Source organism: Pongo abelii, chromosome 4, assembly GCF_028885655.2.
Source record: "Pongo abelii isolate AG06213 chromosome 4, NHGRI_mPonAbe1-v2.0_pri, whole genome shotgun sequence".
NCBI classification, from domain to species: domain Eukaryota; kingdom Metazoa; phylum Chordata; class Mammalia; order Primates; family Hominidae; genus Pongo; species Pongo abelii.
This window is the reverse complement of record NC_071989.2, coordinates 66003413-66022835: the sequence shown is the minus strand read 5'-3', so window position 1 is coordinate 66022835 and position 19423 is coordinate 66003413. Positions and strand designations below refer to the sequence as shown.

The following is a 19423-nucleotide window of genomic DNA, read 5'->3' as shown; positions in this document are numbered from 1 at the left end:
TGAGAAATCTTATTAAGCAAATTGACCTTAAGGGAAGCTATCACTTAGTTATCTCAAAAATAAACTCTAACAGGAATCTCAGCATTGTGGGAAAAAGAATTTTGGGGCATGAAGGATTTATCCCTTGCCACATCAACTTAGGCTGGTTTTACCTCTACAGATCTGATAAGTTACAACCTAGGGCCATGAGGCATGGGGTATAGAGATGTCAGGTTGCATACCAACTAATGAGACTGGCTTCAGTCATCGATGGAGTTCTTTTGGTAACAGATTGTGCAGACAGTTATCTATTGCAAAATAAAACCTACAAAGTTAACTCTAACATTGATAACATATTTGAATGCTACATATGCATATTAATATTTTGTAACATGATACTTGAGCTGTAGTGGTTAAGCATTTCACATTAGTGTGTGTAGTTAAGACATTAATTTTCTCTTCAGAGGTAAGCTCTCTAGCATCTATAATCAGCATCTCCACTTTTGTTCATCTCACATCTTAGAAGACAAAACTCTTGGCCAGGAATGGTGGCTCACGCCTATAACCCCAGCACTTTGGGAGGCTGAAGTGGGCAGATCACGACTTCAGGAGATCGAGACCATCCTGGCCAACATGGTGAAACCCCGTCTCTACTAAAAATACAAAAAAATTAGCTGGGCGTGGTGGCGCGTGCCTGTAATCCCAGCTACTTGGGAGGCCGAGACAGGAAAATCACTTAAACCAGGGAGTTGGAGGTTGCAGTGAGCCGAGATCACACCACTGCACTCCAGCCTGGTCACAGAGTGAGACTCTGTCTCAAAAAAAAAAAAAAAAAGACAAAAGTCTTAGATCCAATTTCCCAAAGCTGAGATTCCCGTCTAATTTTCTACGTTTTTTGTTTTCTAAGCCTGGGCACAGATCAGAGGTCAAAAGGTAGTCAGCCACAGGCCAGTAGTCTAGCCCAAATAGTTTTTATAGTTCTTAATAAGGATTTAAATTAGTTTTTAATGTTTAAACATCAGGGAATTGCACCTAAAATCCAGATTTCCAGCTTCTCTTGAAAATTTAGAGGATTTGACAATACTGGGCTTTCATTCTGACATGATAACTATGACCTCCCTTGAACATGAACTTGACGCAAACTCTTAGGTCTGCCACAAGCCTTGCTGGGGATCTAGTCCCATGGGTGGTTTGAGTCTGTGACCTTTGGGTCATTCATTCACAAAAACACATTGTGCATTCACTACATGCCAGGTCCTATTCTAGGCCATTTATATAGGCTCTTACTTCTCACGACACTGTCACTTTCATTTTATAGATGCAGAAATGGAGGTTCAGAAAGTCAAAATGGGGGTCACGTAGCAGGTAAGTGGCAGAACCAGATTTAACCCAGGTTGTATCTCAGGTCCTGTAGTCACTGCATCCATCATTACCTACTTTAAGAGGCCCATCCTTTCCTTTTTAATCACAGCTCAACCTGGCATTTATGCTTATAGTATAATTTAGGACGGCCAAACCATGTCATGACATAGAAAGACAGCAATTTGTATAAGTTTCCATTAGTCAGTTTTCCCTCACTGTAGTTATTTCATGCATTGTTTTCTAACAAATGACTTATATCAGCTCATAAATGCAATCATCGGCATTTTATGAGCACAATACCCCAACATTTTTCTGGTTTCTGACATGAAGACTGTCACCCATTTTATAAAATTATTAATATCATTTAAATAGAATTAAGGAGCAATAGAATTGATTCTATTACTTCATCTGGAAAAAAAACTTTTCTCCAACTTAATATTTTTCTTAAGTGACAGAAATGTACCCTTTTGCAAAACTACCCAAAACCTATTTAAAAGACGTACATTTAAAATCAAATTATACTTTGGGAGGCCGAGGCAGGTGGTTCACCTGAGGTCAGGAATTCGAGACCAGCCTGGCCAACATGGTGAAAACTTGTCTCTACTAAAAATACAAAAATTAGACAGGCATGGTGGTATCCACCTGTAATCCCAGCTACTCGGGAGGCTGAGGCAGGAGAAACCTTTGAACCTGGGAGGCAGAGCCTTTAGTGAGCTGAGATTGTGCCACTGCACTTCAACGTGGACAACAGAGCTAGACTGTCTCAAAAAAAAAAAAAAAACAACAACAAAACAAATCAAATTATACAGAAACTTGAAACCAATGTAGAGAAACAAAATGGCTTCTGAACTCAGCAACATTAACCATCTTGCATGGAGATTGGTTACATGGGGGAGGGAGATGAGGAAGAATTAAGCAAGTAAATCAATATGTTGGGAATAATCGGAGTCAAGATTCTCACTGCCTGAGAAGAAAGTTACAAATTTGGATAAAGGGAAAGCTTGAATGAACCCTGTTGGTGTTGGATTGCAATTGGAAGGTTGGTGTGAGCTCATGGTTTTTATGTGTGTATGTAGGTAGGTATACGTATGCATATTTTCCAAGTGTGCACAGAACTGTGCATATTCATATATACATTCTAGCTCTACCAAGAGAGCCAAGGGACGGTGATACCCAGTAGAATTGAGCCTATCTAGCACCCAGATGTTGGTTTTAAAAATACCACTCTCGATCAAAGGAATCAGGGCTCTTTGGGAAAATGGCTGATCCCAGGGCCAAAGCAGACATTGCGTTAGACGGGGCTGAAAGTATGGAAGTGTTCAAAAAATAACGGTGGCTTGCCAAGGATAGAGAAGCTAGCTCTCAGACATTCCCACTGGGCAAATCCGCAACAAGTTGAGCGAATATATGGTAATACATGATAAATAAATGGGAGAAGGGAAAGCTCTTCTTTACAGCAAAATGTTGCAAAGAAAAAGTGAAGGAACTACATCAGCATTTGGCAACCATCAAAGTAATATATTCAGGCAAAAAAGCTAAGAGCAGAGAGTTAAAACTGGGCAAGAAACATCATATTTATGTAGTCTCAAATATCACCCCCAAAGAATACTTTCAATTATAAAGGTGGATTTTAATTATAAAAGGAAAGAGTAACTATACAGTGTTACTATCAGTTATCACCAGTGACGGGGCAAACGACCTGTATGCCTCCTGACATGACACACCGAGAGGAGCACAGCATCACCTCTGTGATGTTCCTGCCAAAACTGCATACTCTGAATCTAATCAAGAAGCAGCACCACACAAACTCAATTTGAGGGGCTTCTATAAAACAATAATCTGAAATCTTTAAAAAATTAAGGCCATTAAGGTCAAGGAAGAACTATTCAATGAGACTGAAGAAACATGACAACTGAGAGCAACTTGTGATCCTGGTTTGAATCCTCTTGCTATAAAGGACATAAATGGGCAGCTGGCGAAACCTGACTGGGGTCTTTGAGTGAAGGGTATACAGAAGTTCTCTGTGGTATTCTTGCAACTTTTATATAAGTATGAAATTATTTCAAAATAAATAAAAGTAACAACATTTGTTCAAAAACTTTTATTTACTATAAAGACAAAAACACCAAAATAGGTACAAATACTATAAAATCGGTTCAATGGGGTAAAAATTTTAATTAAAATATCTCAATATATTTAAAATAACAAAGGATACATTTAAGCCAAATTTTCTTAACCCAGAGATTTTTTTTTTTTTTGTAACATTTGCTTACACAGTAAGGTGCTAATAGAAGTTAGCCCTTAAGCCCTGGAAATCTTAGGAATCATAGTCACACAGCAAATATAATTTCATTGTGAAAGTGAACTTTGGTAGAAGAAAAATCTATAAGACACCTGAGGTAGTAGAAACTGGAATAAACAGTAGTAGACGTTATTTACAACTTGAGTACCAAATAACATTAAGAACACAAAAATAATTACACGATACAATTTCCAGTCCAGCTTTGATCCAAAGAAAATAAGAATATTACATCACATTTGCATTGAAAACAAAACAAAAAACAAAACACCACAATTACCAGCAAGCTGAGGGAACTGCAAACAAACTCAAACACAATGGATTTTGAAATCTACAGATAGTTTGAGTTTGAAATGTGGTGGGCATGGTGATCTACAAAGTAATACTGATTAGCTGAGGTTCCTCAGTTTATACAGTTTACATTTTTGTCAGACACAGTATTCATCTGACCAATGATCTTCCAGTACATAAAATGGCAAGAGTGCATCCTTTAAAGCTTGCACATGAGAGACTTGGAAACAATCTTATTAGAATTGTGAAAATTCTAAGTAATCAAAAAAAAAAAAAAAAAAAACCAAAATAAAGAAAGTCAAGTACGACACATTTAGAGCTACCAAACTTCACATTTCTGTACTATTTTTAACTCTTCAAATATCGCCAATCTTCAAAACAAAGGAATGTAAAATTTCACTAAGAAACATATTCACATAAAAAACAAACTGCCTTTTAAAAATTATAAGCAATATATCCCTGTAAACTTATCTTGTAACTTATTTTATTTCCAATTTGTGTTGTACATTTTAAATGTACTCTATATAGCTTATTTAGTTTATCCTGAGTCTTTGAGAATAACCAATTCTATTTCACACTGGCTTCTGAAGAGTTAAAACTAAAATCTCAAAGTTGTATTTGATAGTTAATCAGTACTTGATTTAAAAGACTCACACACACACAAAGATTAAAAAGCTACCATTTTCCTTCAGGATTCCATGCATCTGAATTTAACTCCAGACTAAAACTGTTAGGTAACTGCAAACTCCAAGGAAATAGTGTATAAATGAAATTCAATTCTATTTTTCTTTCTGAACACATTTTCCAAGTTCAAAGCAAATGTACTGTTTAAAAACATTACTGATTGGTAGTTGAATAATCTTTTTAAAAAGTGATCTGCCAGGCCTACTGTAAAGAGATGATGCATGGTAAAAGGAAAATGGCAGCTATATGTTATTACCAGTAGTGAAGGTGAATGATGGATTGTTACATACAGAGTAAGACTTAAATGTTGTGAAGTTTCCTACAGTTTGACAACCAAAACATCTAAAAAATTCAAATAAATTTTAAGGTAATCTTGATCTTGGTTGTGAGTTGCATCAGAGAGGACAGTTAATTTTTAGTTAACTTGTACTTAACCTGCACAATAAGAGTGGTGACTGACCCAAATGTAGGTAGTACTTTATTGTATTCCAATTTAAAAAAACAAAATTAAGTCTGTATTTTAAAAACTCTGACAGTAGCAAGATATTTAATGAACTCTACTTCATATCTAGTTCTTTTTTTTTCTGGTTTGAAAAAAAGATCACCTTTCCCTGAAAAAACAAAAATGAATGTAAATAAAAATGAAAATACAAAACCATAATTTCTAAAAACGAAATGAATGGGCCAACAGTAAAATGCACAATGAGCCACAATTGCCCTGGTATTTAAGAAAATAAAGGTCAACTGTGGGTCATAAAGAAGTATCAACTTTTAAAAATATATGTATGTATTGCTACTCATAGCATACTCTGACCTAAAAGAGGCAGATACTGATTTTATAGCCAGTGACAAAAAATTTGAACGGAATTGCAGAACCCCCTGCTTGTGATCACTATATGAAATGGAAGAATAATTGAAATATTAAAATAGATCCTGAGCCCCTCAGCCGCTAATATTGCTGAAAAAGTGCTCCAAAAAAATAAAATTATGCTTCTGCAATTTAGTCATGCAAACTTCATTGTTTTCCTGTTCACCTAGGGCCAGTTCTTTGAAAGGCACGGTTTACAGTTTCTGCACTAGTTGTGGGCTTTTGCATACTGAGCTTAGGTACAGATCATGATTTGTCAACCACATACTTAGGTAAGGGTTCCCCACTGGCCTCGTTCATAGCTGTTCAGTGGCATCATGGCCAGTAGAATATCAATGTGGTTCCCCACAAGTTTTTTTGTCTTGTTGAGCATCCTGTTTCTATTGTAGTTGATCTGCATAATTGGCTACCACATAGTACGAAAGACTGGATGCTTCAGTAGCTCTCTTGATGGAGGTCTGTCCTGAGGTTGAAGTTCTAAACAACGAAGAGCCACATCTCGTAAACCAGGAGACAAATGTGAAGGGATCGATGGAGCAGTAGTTGCGCTAGCAATCTGTGGAGAAAAAGCCAGAGTGTTGAAGCTTTGCACAACTGGAATTTCTGATACAGAAACACATGTGCATAGACCTCATAACCCTTACATTTACATCCTGAACACAGAGGAACTGAAGCAGAAGTGGGAGGATTTTCTGCTATCAAAAAGTCTATGAAAAAATTCATCCACTGGATGGTTTTCTCTAACAATCTTTCAAATTTTAGGATTTTAGGATTTGATCAAATATATCCTATTCCTTATTATTTACATCAACAAGGCTAAGTACATCAAAATGTTCAGGAAGATAAAGTATTCACTCAAATGAATTCTGCTGTCCTCATATTCAGTCTCCGAGATGGTTTGTTCTTACTGCACGTTTTCTATTTCTTCAGCATAGAGAGCTATTTAGATTAAGAAAGAATAAAACTGAACAGTCAATTTAATACACAGAAAACACAACTGCATTGTTTTTTCCCTTCCATGTTGGACAAATTCTGATACTTAGTATCAAATACACTATGAAGAATGACTTTTTTATGAAAAAGTTTTAAGTCTGAATACTTTTTTTTTGGAAAAAAAATTTTATTTTGTCTTATTTGTAGTTTTTCTAAAAAAATTCAAAATCTGATAATTATTTTTAAATTGTGATACACTCTTTACATTCTAAAATTTGTGCTGCAATAACCATATTTTAATTTCAAGTCATATATAAAAATAATGTATTAGTTTTCTAACAAACAATTTTTGAGCACCCATTATGAATCAGAGCTGACTCCAGGCACAGACAGTGTCTTTCTTGCATATCTGCCTATTTGTGGAATCAATTTTCTTCTTCTTGAAATGCATTCCTAAAAATAATATTTTTCGGTGAGTGTCTGATGAAGGTAAACTTCCACAATTCTCATGTGTCTGAAAATATCTCTATTTCATTCTTATTTTTTGATGATCATTTAGCTAGCTATGAAATCCTAGGTTAACTGTTATTTTATTTCAGTCACTAGAAGGTACAATTTGTCTTTTGAATTCTCTTGTTGCTGCTGTATTCTGTCATCTATACAATTGTTATCAATTTTTTTTCTTGTAATTTGTCTTTTCTCTTTGGTTACTTCTTGTCTTTAGCATTCTTCAGTTTCATTAAGCTGATAAGCAACTTCAGCAAAGTCTCAGGATACAAAATCAATGTGCAAAAATCACAAGCATTCTTATACACCAATAACAGACAGAGAGCCAAATCATGAGTGAACTCCCATTCACAATTGCTTCAAAAGAGAATAAAATACCTAGGATTCCAACTTACAAGGGATGTGAAGGACCTCTTCAAGAACCACTGCTCAAAGAAATAAAAGAGGACACAAACAAATGGAAGAACATTCCATGCTCATGGATAGGAAGAATCGATATCATGAAAATGGCCACACTGCCGAAGATAATTTATACATTCAATGCTATCCCCATCAAGCTACCAATGACTTTCTTCACAGAATTGGAAAAAACTACTTAAGTTCATATGGAACCAAAAAAAAGCCCATATTGCCAAGTCAATCCCAAGCCAAAAGAACAAAGCTGGAGGCATCACGCTACCTGACTTCAAACTATACTTCAAGGCTACAGTAACCAAAACAGCATGGTGCCAAAACAGAAATATAGACCAATGGAACAGAATAGAGCCCTCAGAAATAATCCCACACATCTACAACCATCTGATCTTTGACAAACCTGAGAAAAACAAGAAATGGGGAAAGGATTCCCTATTTAAGAAATGGTGCTGGGAAAACTGGCTAGCCATATGTAGAAAGCTGAAACTGGATCCCTTCCTTACACCTTATACAAAAATTAATTCAAGATGGATTAAAGACTTAAATGTTAGACCTAAAACCATAAAAACCCTAGAAAAAACCTAGGCAATACCATTCAGGACATAGGCATGGGCAAGGACTTCATGTCTAAAACACCAAAAGCAATGGCAACAAAAGCCAAAATTGACAGATGGAATCTCATTAAACTAAAGCGCTTCTGCACAGCAAAAGAAACTACCATCAGAGTGAACAGGCAACCTACAGAATGGGAGAAAATTTTTGCAATCTACTCATCTGACAAAGGGCTAATATCAAGTCTGAATACTTTAAACTCACCTACCCACTCCTAATCACAAGAAAACTCTTTCTTTTCCCCACCCCAGTAATTTCATAAATGCTTTGGGTTAAAAAATGCAAAGTAAAATAAAGAAAAATCCTCTAAGGTCTGTGATCCTGTATCATGATATACTCAGCTGATACAGACACATCTTACACACCACAAAAAGGAAAAATACAAAACAAAAAATGAAAGTCCCTCTTCCTTCTCCCCAAATGTAACTTACTGATGACAATTTGTGTGTGTGTGTGTGTGTGTTTTGTGGAGAGAAAAAAAGGCCAATATATTCACAGACTTAAGATTTTCTAAAATGTCTACAAAAGAGAAAACTTAATTTAGAGACAGGGTCTCTCTCTCACTCTGTCACCCAGGCTGAAGTGCAGTGGTATGAACATGGCTTACTGCAGCTTTGACCTCCTGGGCTCAAGAGATCCTCCCACCTCAGCCTCCTGATTACCTTGGAGCACAGATGTGTGCCACTATGCCCAGCTAATTTTTTTTTTTTTTTTGGTAGAGATGGGTTCTCGCTATGCCCAGGCTGCTCTCCAACTCCTGGGTTCAAGTTTTGTTCTCACCTCAGCCTCCCAAAGTGCTGGGATTACAGGCATGAGCCACTGTGCTTGGCCAAGATCACTTTATATACCTTGCTCTTTTCACTTATTAATGTATCTTGTAGCACTTCGTAAATCAACACCAACAGCTTTATATTCGTTTAATTTCTGTATAGTGTGGATAATTTAATTACTTTCTTGAGTAGAGTGAATAATCCTGAACTTGGCACTTGGTACTTCTAGAGGTAATCTTGAGTAAATTCCTAACAATGGGCATAGCTGAGTCAAAGAATAAGTGCATTAAAAATTCTGGCAGATATTGCCAAATCACTCTCTAAAAAAACACACTACAGCAATTTTACTACCATAAACAGGGTATGGAAGTGTTTGAGAAAGCTTTGGGGTGCTTCCAAAGACCTCAAAGTATTTACTCCAAGTTAAGGAAACTGAAAATGTTACAGTACAATTCTCTTTAAACTCTACCTAGGAAAGAGAATGCAATGAAATCTGTTAAAATATGAACTGTGCCAATTTGAAAATTATTTACAATTGTTTCCAGGGTCTCACCAAAACTCTTAAAATAACATCGAACTTTCAAATTGATCCTAGCCATGAGTATTTATTGAGCAACTTCTGTATAAGACTCTGGGAAGAAAAAAATGAATCAGATGTGAATGGACCTCAAGGAGACTTAGTTTGAAAAAGGAGGCAAGATAGGAACACAACTAGCAGACAAGAAACAAAGTGTCAGAAACAACTATGTACTAAAATGCTATGAGAATCTGGAAGGAGTAAAAAGGGGGTGTCCAAGCAGGAGAAGCACAAAATGTGGGCCTTAAAGAGAATAAGAATTTGAACCACATAGAGAACGGACATGGGACGTCTGAAAGAATAGAGGAAATGAGGTGATAATGCGAAACAGGTATTGTCAGAGAGGTGACTGAGGAGGTTATATAATAAGTGTGGGGAGCACTGGAGGAGGTTACAGCAGGTGGAGCTGACTGTGTGGGCTGAGTGCTTGACTAAGGCCTAGGTGTAATTTTGTTTATCTTCATAGTAATCCCACGAAGTACATGCTTCATGGGGTTCTTGCACCAATTTTACATATGAGAAAATGGAGGGTAGACACAAAAAATAATTTTCCTATGATCACATGGCCATTAAGGGGTAGAGCCGGGGTTTAAAACTAGGTCAGTGTGACTCCAAAGCCCATGATTTCAACCATCACATCTACTGAAAAGCTAAGAATCTCAACCATTACCTATTCTATGGTGGAAAAGGAGAGAATGGATTTGTGAGTTATAAAAAGGTAGGAAAGGTAGACAGGACTGAACTGACTTGGGTGTGAATTTTTAAAATATACAAAATAGTAAATTAGGCCAGGTGTGGTGGCTCATGCCTGTAATCCCAGTACTTTGGGAGGCTGAGATGGGCTTGAGGTCAGGAGTTCGAGACCAGCCTGGCCAATATGGTGAAACTCCGTCTCTACTAAAAATACAAAAATTAGCTGGGCATGGTGGTGCGTGCCTGTAGTCTCAGCTACCCAGGAGGCTGAGGCAGGAGAATTGCCTGAACCTGGGAAACGGAGGCTACAGTGAGCTGAGATCGTGCCATTGCACTCCAGCCTGGGCACTGCAGCGAGACTCTGTCTCAAAAACAAAAACAAAAAACAAACAAAAAGAAAATGGCAAATTAGATTTTAAAATTTTTGAATTATGTAAAATGCATGAAGAATTTCACGTTTTTAAAGTGATGGATGGATATATATACACACATACATATACATATAAAATGCACTACATATTTCTTCTAGGAGCAGTGTTTTAGTATTTGCTAACTCAATATTTGTAGCAACTTAACAGAGCATAACTACCTCAAATAACAAGAAGTGACTATGTATGTCACTAACACTGACAACACCACTGACGTTATCAACTCCTGGAAATACACACATACACAGATGCTCTTCAACTTATGCTGAGGTTATGTCGTGATAAACCCCTTTTAAGTTGATGATATTTTAAGTTGAAAATGCAGTTAATACACCTAACCTACCAAACATTATAGCTTAGTCTGGCCTACCTTGAATGTGCTTGTAATACCTACATTAGCCTACTGTTCAGCAAAATCATCTGACAACACAGTCCACTATGGAGTATTGGTTGTTTACTCTCATGACTGTGTGGCTGACTGGGAGCTGTGACTCGCTGCCACTGCCTGGCATCATCAGAGTGTATCATAGCACATATTGCTAGCTCAGAAAAAAATCAAAATTCAAAGTATGGTTTTTACCAAATTTGTATTGCTTTTGCACCATCTTAAAGTAAAAAACTTGTATATCAAGTCCTCTCTGAATAAACATACAGACTACTTATTTACCTTCATGCTAGATTGTTAGGGAGAACCCATCAAAATTTGCCTCCTGCCAAATTCTGCTGTACTCCTTTTAGCACAAAGAAGTAATTTTTATCTCACAATTACCTTAAATATCAAAGCAAGATGATTGGAGTGTTTTTCTGCATTCCATGGTGGTTTTGCGCAAGCCATTTCTATAATAGCACAGCCAACACTCCATACATCACAGCTCCTTCCATACTGTTGACCTCTTAGTACCTAAAATAAATCAGAGTTAATTTGGAAATAGGACTCATTTGAAAAAGAGAAGGCCATTTTGTAGTTATAGATTCTACTTTCTTACTTTAGGGAGAAAACTGGTACAAACAGCAATTCTGTGGACTACCTAATATCTAATTTATTTCATTAATGAGCTTAATTTTCCAGGTAGCACAAAAATATTTTGGAGAATTGTGAGATTCTGAAGCAGAGTCACATCACAGAATTTTGCTCTTAGCAAACTATGTGGCAAGAGGACAACAAATCATTACTACATATGAACATGAAGCATTATGAACACGACAGAAGAGGCTGAGTCAGAAGAACAATGCTTAAACTCCTTCCACTACAGACAGGACCTGCCTCTGTATGCTCATCTCCTTTTAGAAGAGAGAGAGAATATTTTTAAAAATTTGTTATGGGCACTTTGAGTTTTACAAAACAACTGCTATAAATTACCCCAAAATCCTTTATTAGTAACAGCCCTTAAGCAAATCTATTAAAACCTATTTTTTGAATATTGCCAAGGCAAAGAAAGGTCGGGAATAAGGGTCTGAAAGATATTATTAAAACCGTATTTTAAGGGCCATGGACTTCTAGTTGGTAAGTACATACTGGATACCTGCAAGATAATTTAGTATAATGCTGTTACACAGAACTCCAAAATATTTTCTTTCATCACATTCAAAGATGCTTCTCACCTCAGGTGCCATAAATGCAATTGTCCCCAGTAATTGTCCCTGAAACTCCCCTGCACCAGTTCCTTTAGATGCCAACCTGGCTGCAGCTCCAAAATCTGCAATTCTTAGTCTCTGACCAGTGCTGTCAATTAGCAAATTGGCACCTGTCAACAAACACAGCAAATGACCTTGTATGTTAAAAACAAAAATAAGGACAGATAAAAAACCCAGTACAATACTAATGAACTAGGACAATGACAAAAGAAAGAAGTGAACTACATGTCAGAGGTGCAGTTATTCTCTTTTCCTTTCACTTCATTCTTGCTAAAGGCACACAGCTCTCTCTAGCGTACGCTAAATTCATAATTAGAGCTTAATTTAAAACGTTATAAAATTACTTCAACACATTATGTCAAATACTAGCTAAAAAGACTAATGACAGAAAACCAAATTTGCTCTTGAGAAAAATAAACTGAGGCCAGGTACGGTGGCTCATGCCTGTAATCTCAGCACTGTGGGAGGCTGAGGCAAGCGGATCGCTTGAGCCCAGGAGTTCAAGACTAGCCTGGGGGCAACATGGCAAAACCCCATCTCTACAAAAAATATAAAAAATTAGCCAGGCATGGTGGTGCACACCTGTTGTCCTAGCTACTTGGGAGGCTGAGGTGGGAGGATCACTTGAGCCCAGGAAATGAAAGTTACAGTGTGCCAAGTTTGCAACACTACACTCCAGCCTGAGTGACAGAGAACCTGTCTCCAAAAAAAAGAAAAGGATAAGAAAAAGAATGGGAACTACAAAGGATTTGAAGGAATTTTTCTTAAAAGAAGTTGATGATATCCCAATATCCCAATTATTCTAAATAAAACCAGGAAAAGGAACTTTCTGGGAGTCAGTGTATCATAAGGCCAAGACAGGGAATCTGGAGACCTGTATTGTATACTTTCTGCCATTAACTAGCAATAAAACTGTAGAAAAGGTACAGCCTCTCTTGTATTCAATGTACTTTTCTATTAAACGAGGAAGGCAGATTAAATGACCCCTAAGGCTCATTTCAGTTCTAATATTCTGAATTACTGAGAGAAAAAAAATCCCATAGTTAGAAACTATCAACAAAGGTCCATTTTTTTTTTCTTCTTTGAGACAGAGTCTCGCTCTGTCACCGAGGCTAGAGTGCAGTGGTGTGATCTCGGCTCACTTCAACCTCTGCCTTCTGGGTTCAAGCGATTCTCCTGTCTCAGCCTCCCAAATAGCCAGGATTACAGGCATGCGCCACCTTACCCTGTTACTTTTTGTATTTTTAGTACAGACGGGGTTTCACCATGTTGGCCAGGCTGGTCTCGAACTCCTGACCTCAAGTGATCCACCTGCCTTCACCTCCCAAAGTACTGGGATTACAGGTGTGAGCCACTGCGCCTGGCCCCAAATTTTAAAATTAATTTTTTTATTGTCATTAGATAATAATTAAAAGAATTCCCACCTTTGACATCTCTGTGAATGATTTGGTTTTCATGGAGATATGAAAGGCCACGAAGTAACTGTTCAGTGTAGTTAATAACTACTGATTCTTTGAAGGCTCCATATTTACTCAGCAAATGAGCCACCGATCCCCCTATAAGACAATAGAAATAATTATCATAAACTTAAGACGGAATTAAAAGTATTTATTACACTTTGGTTTCTAAAGTTTTCACTGCATGAACTCACATTCACATCTGAAACAGAAGAAAAACATTTCAAAACTAACATATTCCTGTATCATCTCAAAAACCTACTAATTAGGAGACATTTTCATGGAACCCACAGGGAACCAGTTTATTGGAGAGTCAAGATTTCAGAAAGCTGTAAAAGTGTAACAGTTTTGGATTAAACTATTTCTGAAATGTACAATTCACTTCTCTGTCTTCTCAAAATACACAAAACAACTTTATTAACGACTAAAGTAAACAATGTTAACATATTACGTAGTAAAGGTGGAAAGAATGGGAGGAGGAACAGAAAACCCAGAGTTAGGCTTCATATCCTACCATTTACTAGCTCTGACCTGGAACATGTCTCAAATTTAGCCGCTTTTAAAAGTGTTTATAGTAGTCAACCTATCAACTGTAGTGTAAATCTTTATTAAGACCAACAACAGATAATGTACTTAAGAACTGACTGGTAAAGAGAAATGCACTCTTAAATACACACACAAATCTAAGAAGTTAAACCAAACAACCTGTTCATCACATCAGGTCATTAATTTTATTGTATACATTGTATAATACAAAATAAAACTCAGTCTTCATTTATTTCAGCAGATGACAAGGTTCAACTTTATGTTTCAGTGCTCATTTACTTGTAATAAGTTTTCAAGTTATATGTTAATTTTGTTTTTATATTGTTATGTTAAAACACTTCCTCATCTGTCCAATTTATCATGGCTACCTGGAAATAGACATATCTTATACTATCAGGTATTAAAAACAACAATGCTACACAATCATTTAAAAATACACTGGAAAAATTTAAAAGGTAGAGGTAGTCAGTATTTCATTTATATTAAATGAAATACAAAACGAAGTATTTGTGGTTCATACTAATATACTGGGGTGATTTGTTTTTAGAAACCCAAACTATTTGATAAAAATAAATTTTAATTAAACCGATTTTTCCTAAATTTAATTGCAGAAAGTTAAATCCATGTACTACTATTTTGTAATTTAAAACATTAACATACCTGCCATCCATTCAATGAAGAGATTGTAATTGCTCTTCTCACACGTGGCTCCCAACATCCTAATGATGTTTGGATGATTCAGATGGCTCATCATTCTTATCTCTTCTCTTAATGCTTCTACTACTTCTTCTTGCTCAGAAGATGTGTTTCTGACATAAGTCACCTGTTTCAAATAAACACGTTCACAAAGTTTTGCATATTTTCACTAGCAATCTGATCTAAAATTAACAAATGCAAACTAGCATTTTATTAGCAACAGATGGCATTTATGCTCATGGATGCAATGTACTTTAAAAAAACCCAAGTCAAACTCTTTTAAACACTAAGAATCTAGCTTAAGCAGCAGTAAACATCAGAAAAATGACAAAAATATTGGGATATAGTCAATATTCCAATAGTCTCAGAGTAAAGATGAGAAAAGCCCAAATATGGGAGAAGAATCAAGATGATTTAAAAATGAAAGTTTAATAATTTTCCTATCCTGATTAAGTATGCTCATTATAAAAAGTAAACCACTGAAACCCCAAGATGGCACTGCACCCGTACACTGTTGAAAGTAGTACCTGAAAACCACACCTCTACTACCTACAAAAAGCAAAACCAAAAAACCTTTGTAAGGCCCATCTTGATATTGTAGTCTTACAATAATCATACTTCAACTTTTATTTTATTTATTTTTTTTGAGACAGTCTTGCTCTGTCGCTCAGGCTGGAGTACAGTGGTGCGATCGCGGCTCACTGCAACCTCTACCTCCTGAGTTCAAGCAATTCTTCTGTCTCAGCCTCCTGAGTAGCTGAGACTACAGATGCCTACCACCACGCCCGGCCAATTTTTGTATTTTTAGTAGAGGTAGGGTTTCACCATGCTGGCCAGGCTGGTCTTGAACTCCTGACATCAAATGATCCAACCACCTTGGCCTCCCGAAGTGCTGGGATTACGCGTGGCCTCAACTTTTAGTAATAACAGAATTCATGATGTTTCTGGTGCTTTAGAAACATCTACTTTGAAACGTAAGTTTCTAAAAGTTTAAAGAACTGAAGTACACACACGTGGACATATCCTTTATTCTTTTTACTGAACATGCTTCATTTTGTGATTTGAATCATTTCATTTATATGCTCACTAGATATTTACCTGTTTAACAGCCATTAAAGTCCCAGTTCCCACATCTTGAGCCTGATAACAAGAAGAAAATGCTCCAAGGCCTATCTGTTGACCTTTCAGCCATTCAGTGTCTTCTCTATACGGTTGTTTTGCTTTGGTATGTCCTGGGAGAGTCTCTGGTGTCTACATATTAAACGAAAGCAATCTTTTTACTGTTAAAGGAGTAAGATTTTGTGAAATTAGTCTGCAAGATATTATTCTTATTCAGTCTGGCTTCCCAAACCACCTATAAATGTGACCTCTGAATGGAAGGTATTTGTGACCGACTGCAAATGCAAAAGTGATCACCATTATACAATTAACCGGAAATGCCCACAGGCAAGAATTATTGCTGTTTAAACAGTACAAACATTACTGTTGTATAAGTAGTAATTTTATGTGGAAAACTCTGCTTCTAAATGTCAGAAGCAGCATTTCTGAATTAGGTTTATTTTAGTATGGTCCAAGGAAGCTCTCTGTGAGACAGTGTCTTGCTCTGTCATTCAGGCTAGAGTACAATGGTGTAATCACAGCTCACTGTAGCCTCAAACTCCCAGTTCAAGTGACCCTCCCCACCTCAGCCTCCTGAGTAGCTGGGACCCCAGGTGTGCACTATCATGCCTGGCTAATTTTTAAAATTTTTTGTAGAGACAGGGTCTTGCTTTGTTGACCAGGCTAGTTTCGAACTTCTGTGCTCAAGAAATCCTTCGGCCTCAGCCTCCCAAAGTGCTGGAATTACAGGTATGAGTCACTGTGCCCAGCCCCAAGGAAGTTTTCTAACCTCTTAAAGAATCTATACTTACATCCTGTTGAATAATGATGATATCTTCTCCATTTTCAACCTGCAGCTGAGGAACTATGGGGAGGGCATCCTGAGACGCTGACATTGCCATGGCAATTGCTAAAGCTTCTTCTTCTTCAGCTTCCATCTTTTCTTTGCACTTTTGATTATGATTCACATCATCTTTGTAGGTATCATCGTTTTCAGCCTTTTCAGGAGACAGGACAGCAACTTCTGACTTAAAAGTTACTGTTGTATCACTTGAAGGCATAGATGCTTCAAGAAGGTCCTCAATACTGGAGTTGAGCTCTGTATTGACATCTAATCTGCATTTCTCCTCTACTGGGGTGAACACTGTCTCGTCACTGGGTATAACAGCATTACTACTATTGCTGCTACAGCCAAAGCTGTCATCACATTTGGAACTACTGTTCAGATCAAGTGTCATGCTATTTTTTGAGGGATCTCCCTGTTTACTTGTATTACCTGGGGTAGGTCGAGATGGCTTTGGCCTGTGTATGTTACTGGAGGGCAAGGGTCTTGACTGAGTAAAGACTGGGGAAAGTTTATCTGAGTCTTTGTTTTCAGGACAGTTTCTGTGGAATTGTAGAGAAAACTTGCGCTGTGTTTGAGGAGATGCAGAAGGTATTCTGCAGGGAACGAATCCCTGAAGTCTCTGCTTAGAGACATCTGTTGCAGTGCCAGCTGGTACAGATGGGGCCGAAGAAGAAGGGGTTGACAAGGCTGGAAACATTAATTGGGAATGATGAGATAAAGGAGAGGAGTTCAAACACTGACTGTGGGGTCTGCCTTTTGTTTGAACCATTGGCTTTGGTTGCTCTGTTGTTGTTGAACTAGAAGGTCCTACTGAAATGCTGGCCAGTCTCTCAGAAATTTCCTCTGAACTGGCACTCAATTTTGTAGCACATAATCCTTTTCCAGTTTTCTCTAAACGGATTGTGCACTCAAGGGAATTGTTCTCTGTGGTTTCCGGATAGTTGCTGGGAACAGATGCCTGCAAGAAGCTGTCCTGTTGACCATCCAAAGTGTCTTCTACACCCAACTGGATGGCTTCGGCAATCTCCACCTCATCTGCAATAGCCATCAAACGGCGACGCATCCTGGTGAAGTGAGTGGAACTGGAAACACTCAGCATTTCTAACAGTTTTGAGAACACATGGGGTACTGTAGTAACCATTCTTGCAGAACTCAAGTAGATCCTTCTGGAAAGTTTGCCAACCATTGAGTGGGAATTATCAATGGACTGCAAAGCAAAGGTTAAGAGGGACAGCAGCTTCTTATACCTGAAAGAAAAAAACATTCATTACCATATAAGTTCCAATTACTGAAAAATACATGGAAACTTAAAAAATGGTAGTAATATACAGCATGTATACTTCAAAAACCATTTCAGCATAAAGTATCTATAAATTTTTAATTAAACAGCCCAGACTTTGGGTTTTCATACGTCAATCAAATATTAAGGTATCAGCAACCTATTCATGCTCTGTATTTTCTGAGTCTTTCAAAAATCTAAAATGTGTCATTCTTGAGGAGGGTGTATTACAGGAGGGCAGGAAGATACAAGTAATACATTTTCAGAAGAAAAATTACCTGATTTCAACAGGCTCAGCTTGTGAAACATCAGTACTGACAATATGAGGATAAAATTCAGCAGGAAATTCCAACAACAGTCTATCTATAAGACAAAGGCGGCCAAGAAGTTCTTGCCAATTGTTTGATTCAGTTTGGTTTCCAAGAATACAATTTAAGACATAATCAACACCACCAATACCAATGGATCCTACAAAAAGGAAAGTAAAAATTAATGATTAAAAAATAGTGATATTAAAATCTAAAACAAGACATGATTAAATGGTGTAAGGCCAACAAAAATATTCTGAACTATTTTAAAGAATTTCTCTCTCAGAGTAATTCACATTTCTAACTGTAACACAGTGAATCAATTTATAAAATTACTTCAAAATCCTGTAAACTGCCTCATGAGAGATTATGAGATCAGACAAGGCTGCTCAGGAACATGATAAAATATGCTATATTCATTTTAAGTGAAAAGTTATTACCAGCTTTTAGTATTTCTCTGCCAACTGCCAACTCTCCTGCTTGGCCTTTGCACAGCTCCAACAGTGTTGATATGGACAGCTGACTTGTGCGGCTAAAAGCAAAGGAAAAGCAACATCAATCCTGGATCTTGGCTAAAATACTATACGATATTAGAGGAGTAATGCAATGCCTTGTGAAAAAGTGGAGAAATAATGTTTTCAGGAGTGTTTACTTTTCCACCACTAAAATCACATTAACAATGTCACCATAAATAGTAATATTCATTTATTAGGTCTAATTTCGTAAATTTAACATATCCTCTATGTTAAGCACAGAATCTTCAACAATGGCTCTTAGCAAGTATTGATTTAAATACCAAATCAGATAAAAGTCTTATATTTTGTTAAAAGAAAAAACAAGGACCTTGATATTTTGATTTCTGAACTTTCACTAAGAAGCTCTTGAATTAAAAACAAAACCTTCCTATCCAAAAACCCTCCATTTCCTTACATAGCCAAAATGAGGTCTGAATATTATAAAATCTCTCTACAGTATTTCTTATGTTCAGTCATTCAGGTGACCAGGTAAACAACCTAAGTTTAGAGTTTCAAAAAGTGAGCAGCAAAACAAATACCATGAGAACACTGAATTCTCAGAAATATACGTATTCTAATATTTAAAAATGACATTTTTCCTATGCATTTTGCAAATTACTTGTTA

The 19423-nt window shown here is 36.9% G+C and overlaps 1 protein-coding gene and 1 long non-coding RNA gene across 2 annotated transcripts in view; one reads left to right on the top strand and one right to left on the bottom strand.

The window, feature by feature from the left end:
* LOC129059407 (uncharacterized) overlaps window positions 1–19423 on the top strand; it is a 36920-nt gene that overhangs the window by 10860 nt on the left and 6637 nt on the right. Inside the window, exon 2 of the long non-coding RNA XR_008525274.1 lies at window positions 1298–1344. This is a non-coding gene — a long non-coding RNA (uncharacterized LOC129059407). The remainder of the gene's footprint in view (window positions 1–1297; window positions 1345–19423) is intronic.
* Window positions 3565–19423, bottom strand: part of MAP3K1 (mitogen-activated protein kinase kinase kinase 1) — an 81499-nt gene continuing 65640 nt past the window's right edge. The window contains exons 12-20 of the mRNA XM_002815575.5: window positions 18724–18815; window positions 18254–18443; window positions 16662–17943; window positions 15850–16002; window positions 14716–14878; window positions 13477–13608; window positions 12020–12162; window positions 11187–11318; window positions 3565–6039 (exon numbers count right to left, since the gene is read on the bottom strand). Of these exons, the coding sequence (XP_002815621.2) occupies window positions 5890–6039; window positions 11187–11318; window positions 12020–12162; window positions 13477–13608; window positions 14716–14878; window positions 15850–16002; window positions 16662–17943; window positions 18254–18443; window positions 18724–18815 (2437 nt within the window). The 3' untranslated portion in view covers window positions 3565–5889. The remainder of the gene's footprint in view (window positions 6040–11186; window positions 11319–12019; window positions 12163–13476; window positions 13609–14715; window positions 14879–15849; window positions 16003–16661; window positions 17944–18253; window positions 18444–18723; window positions 18816–19423) is intronic.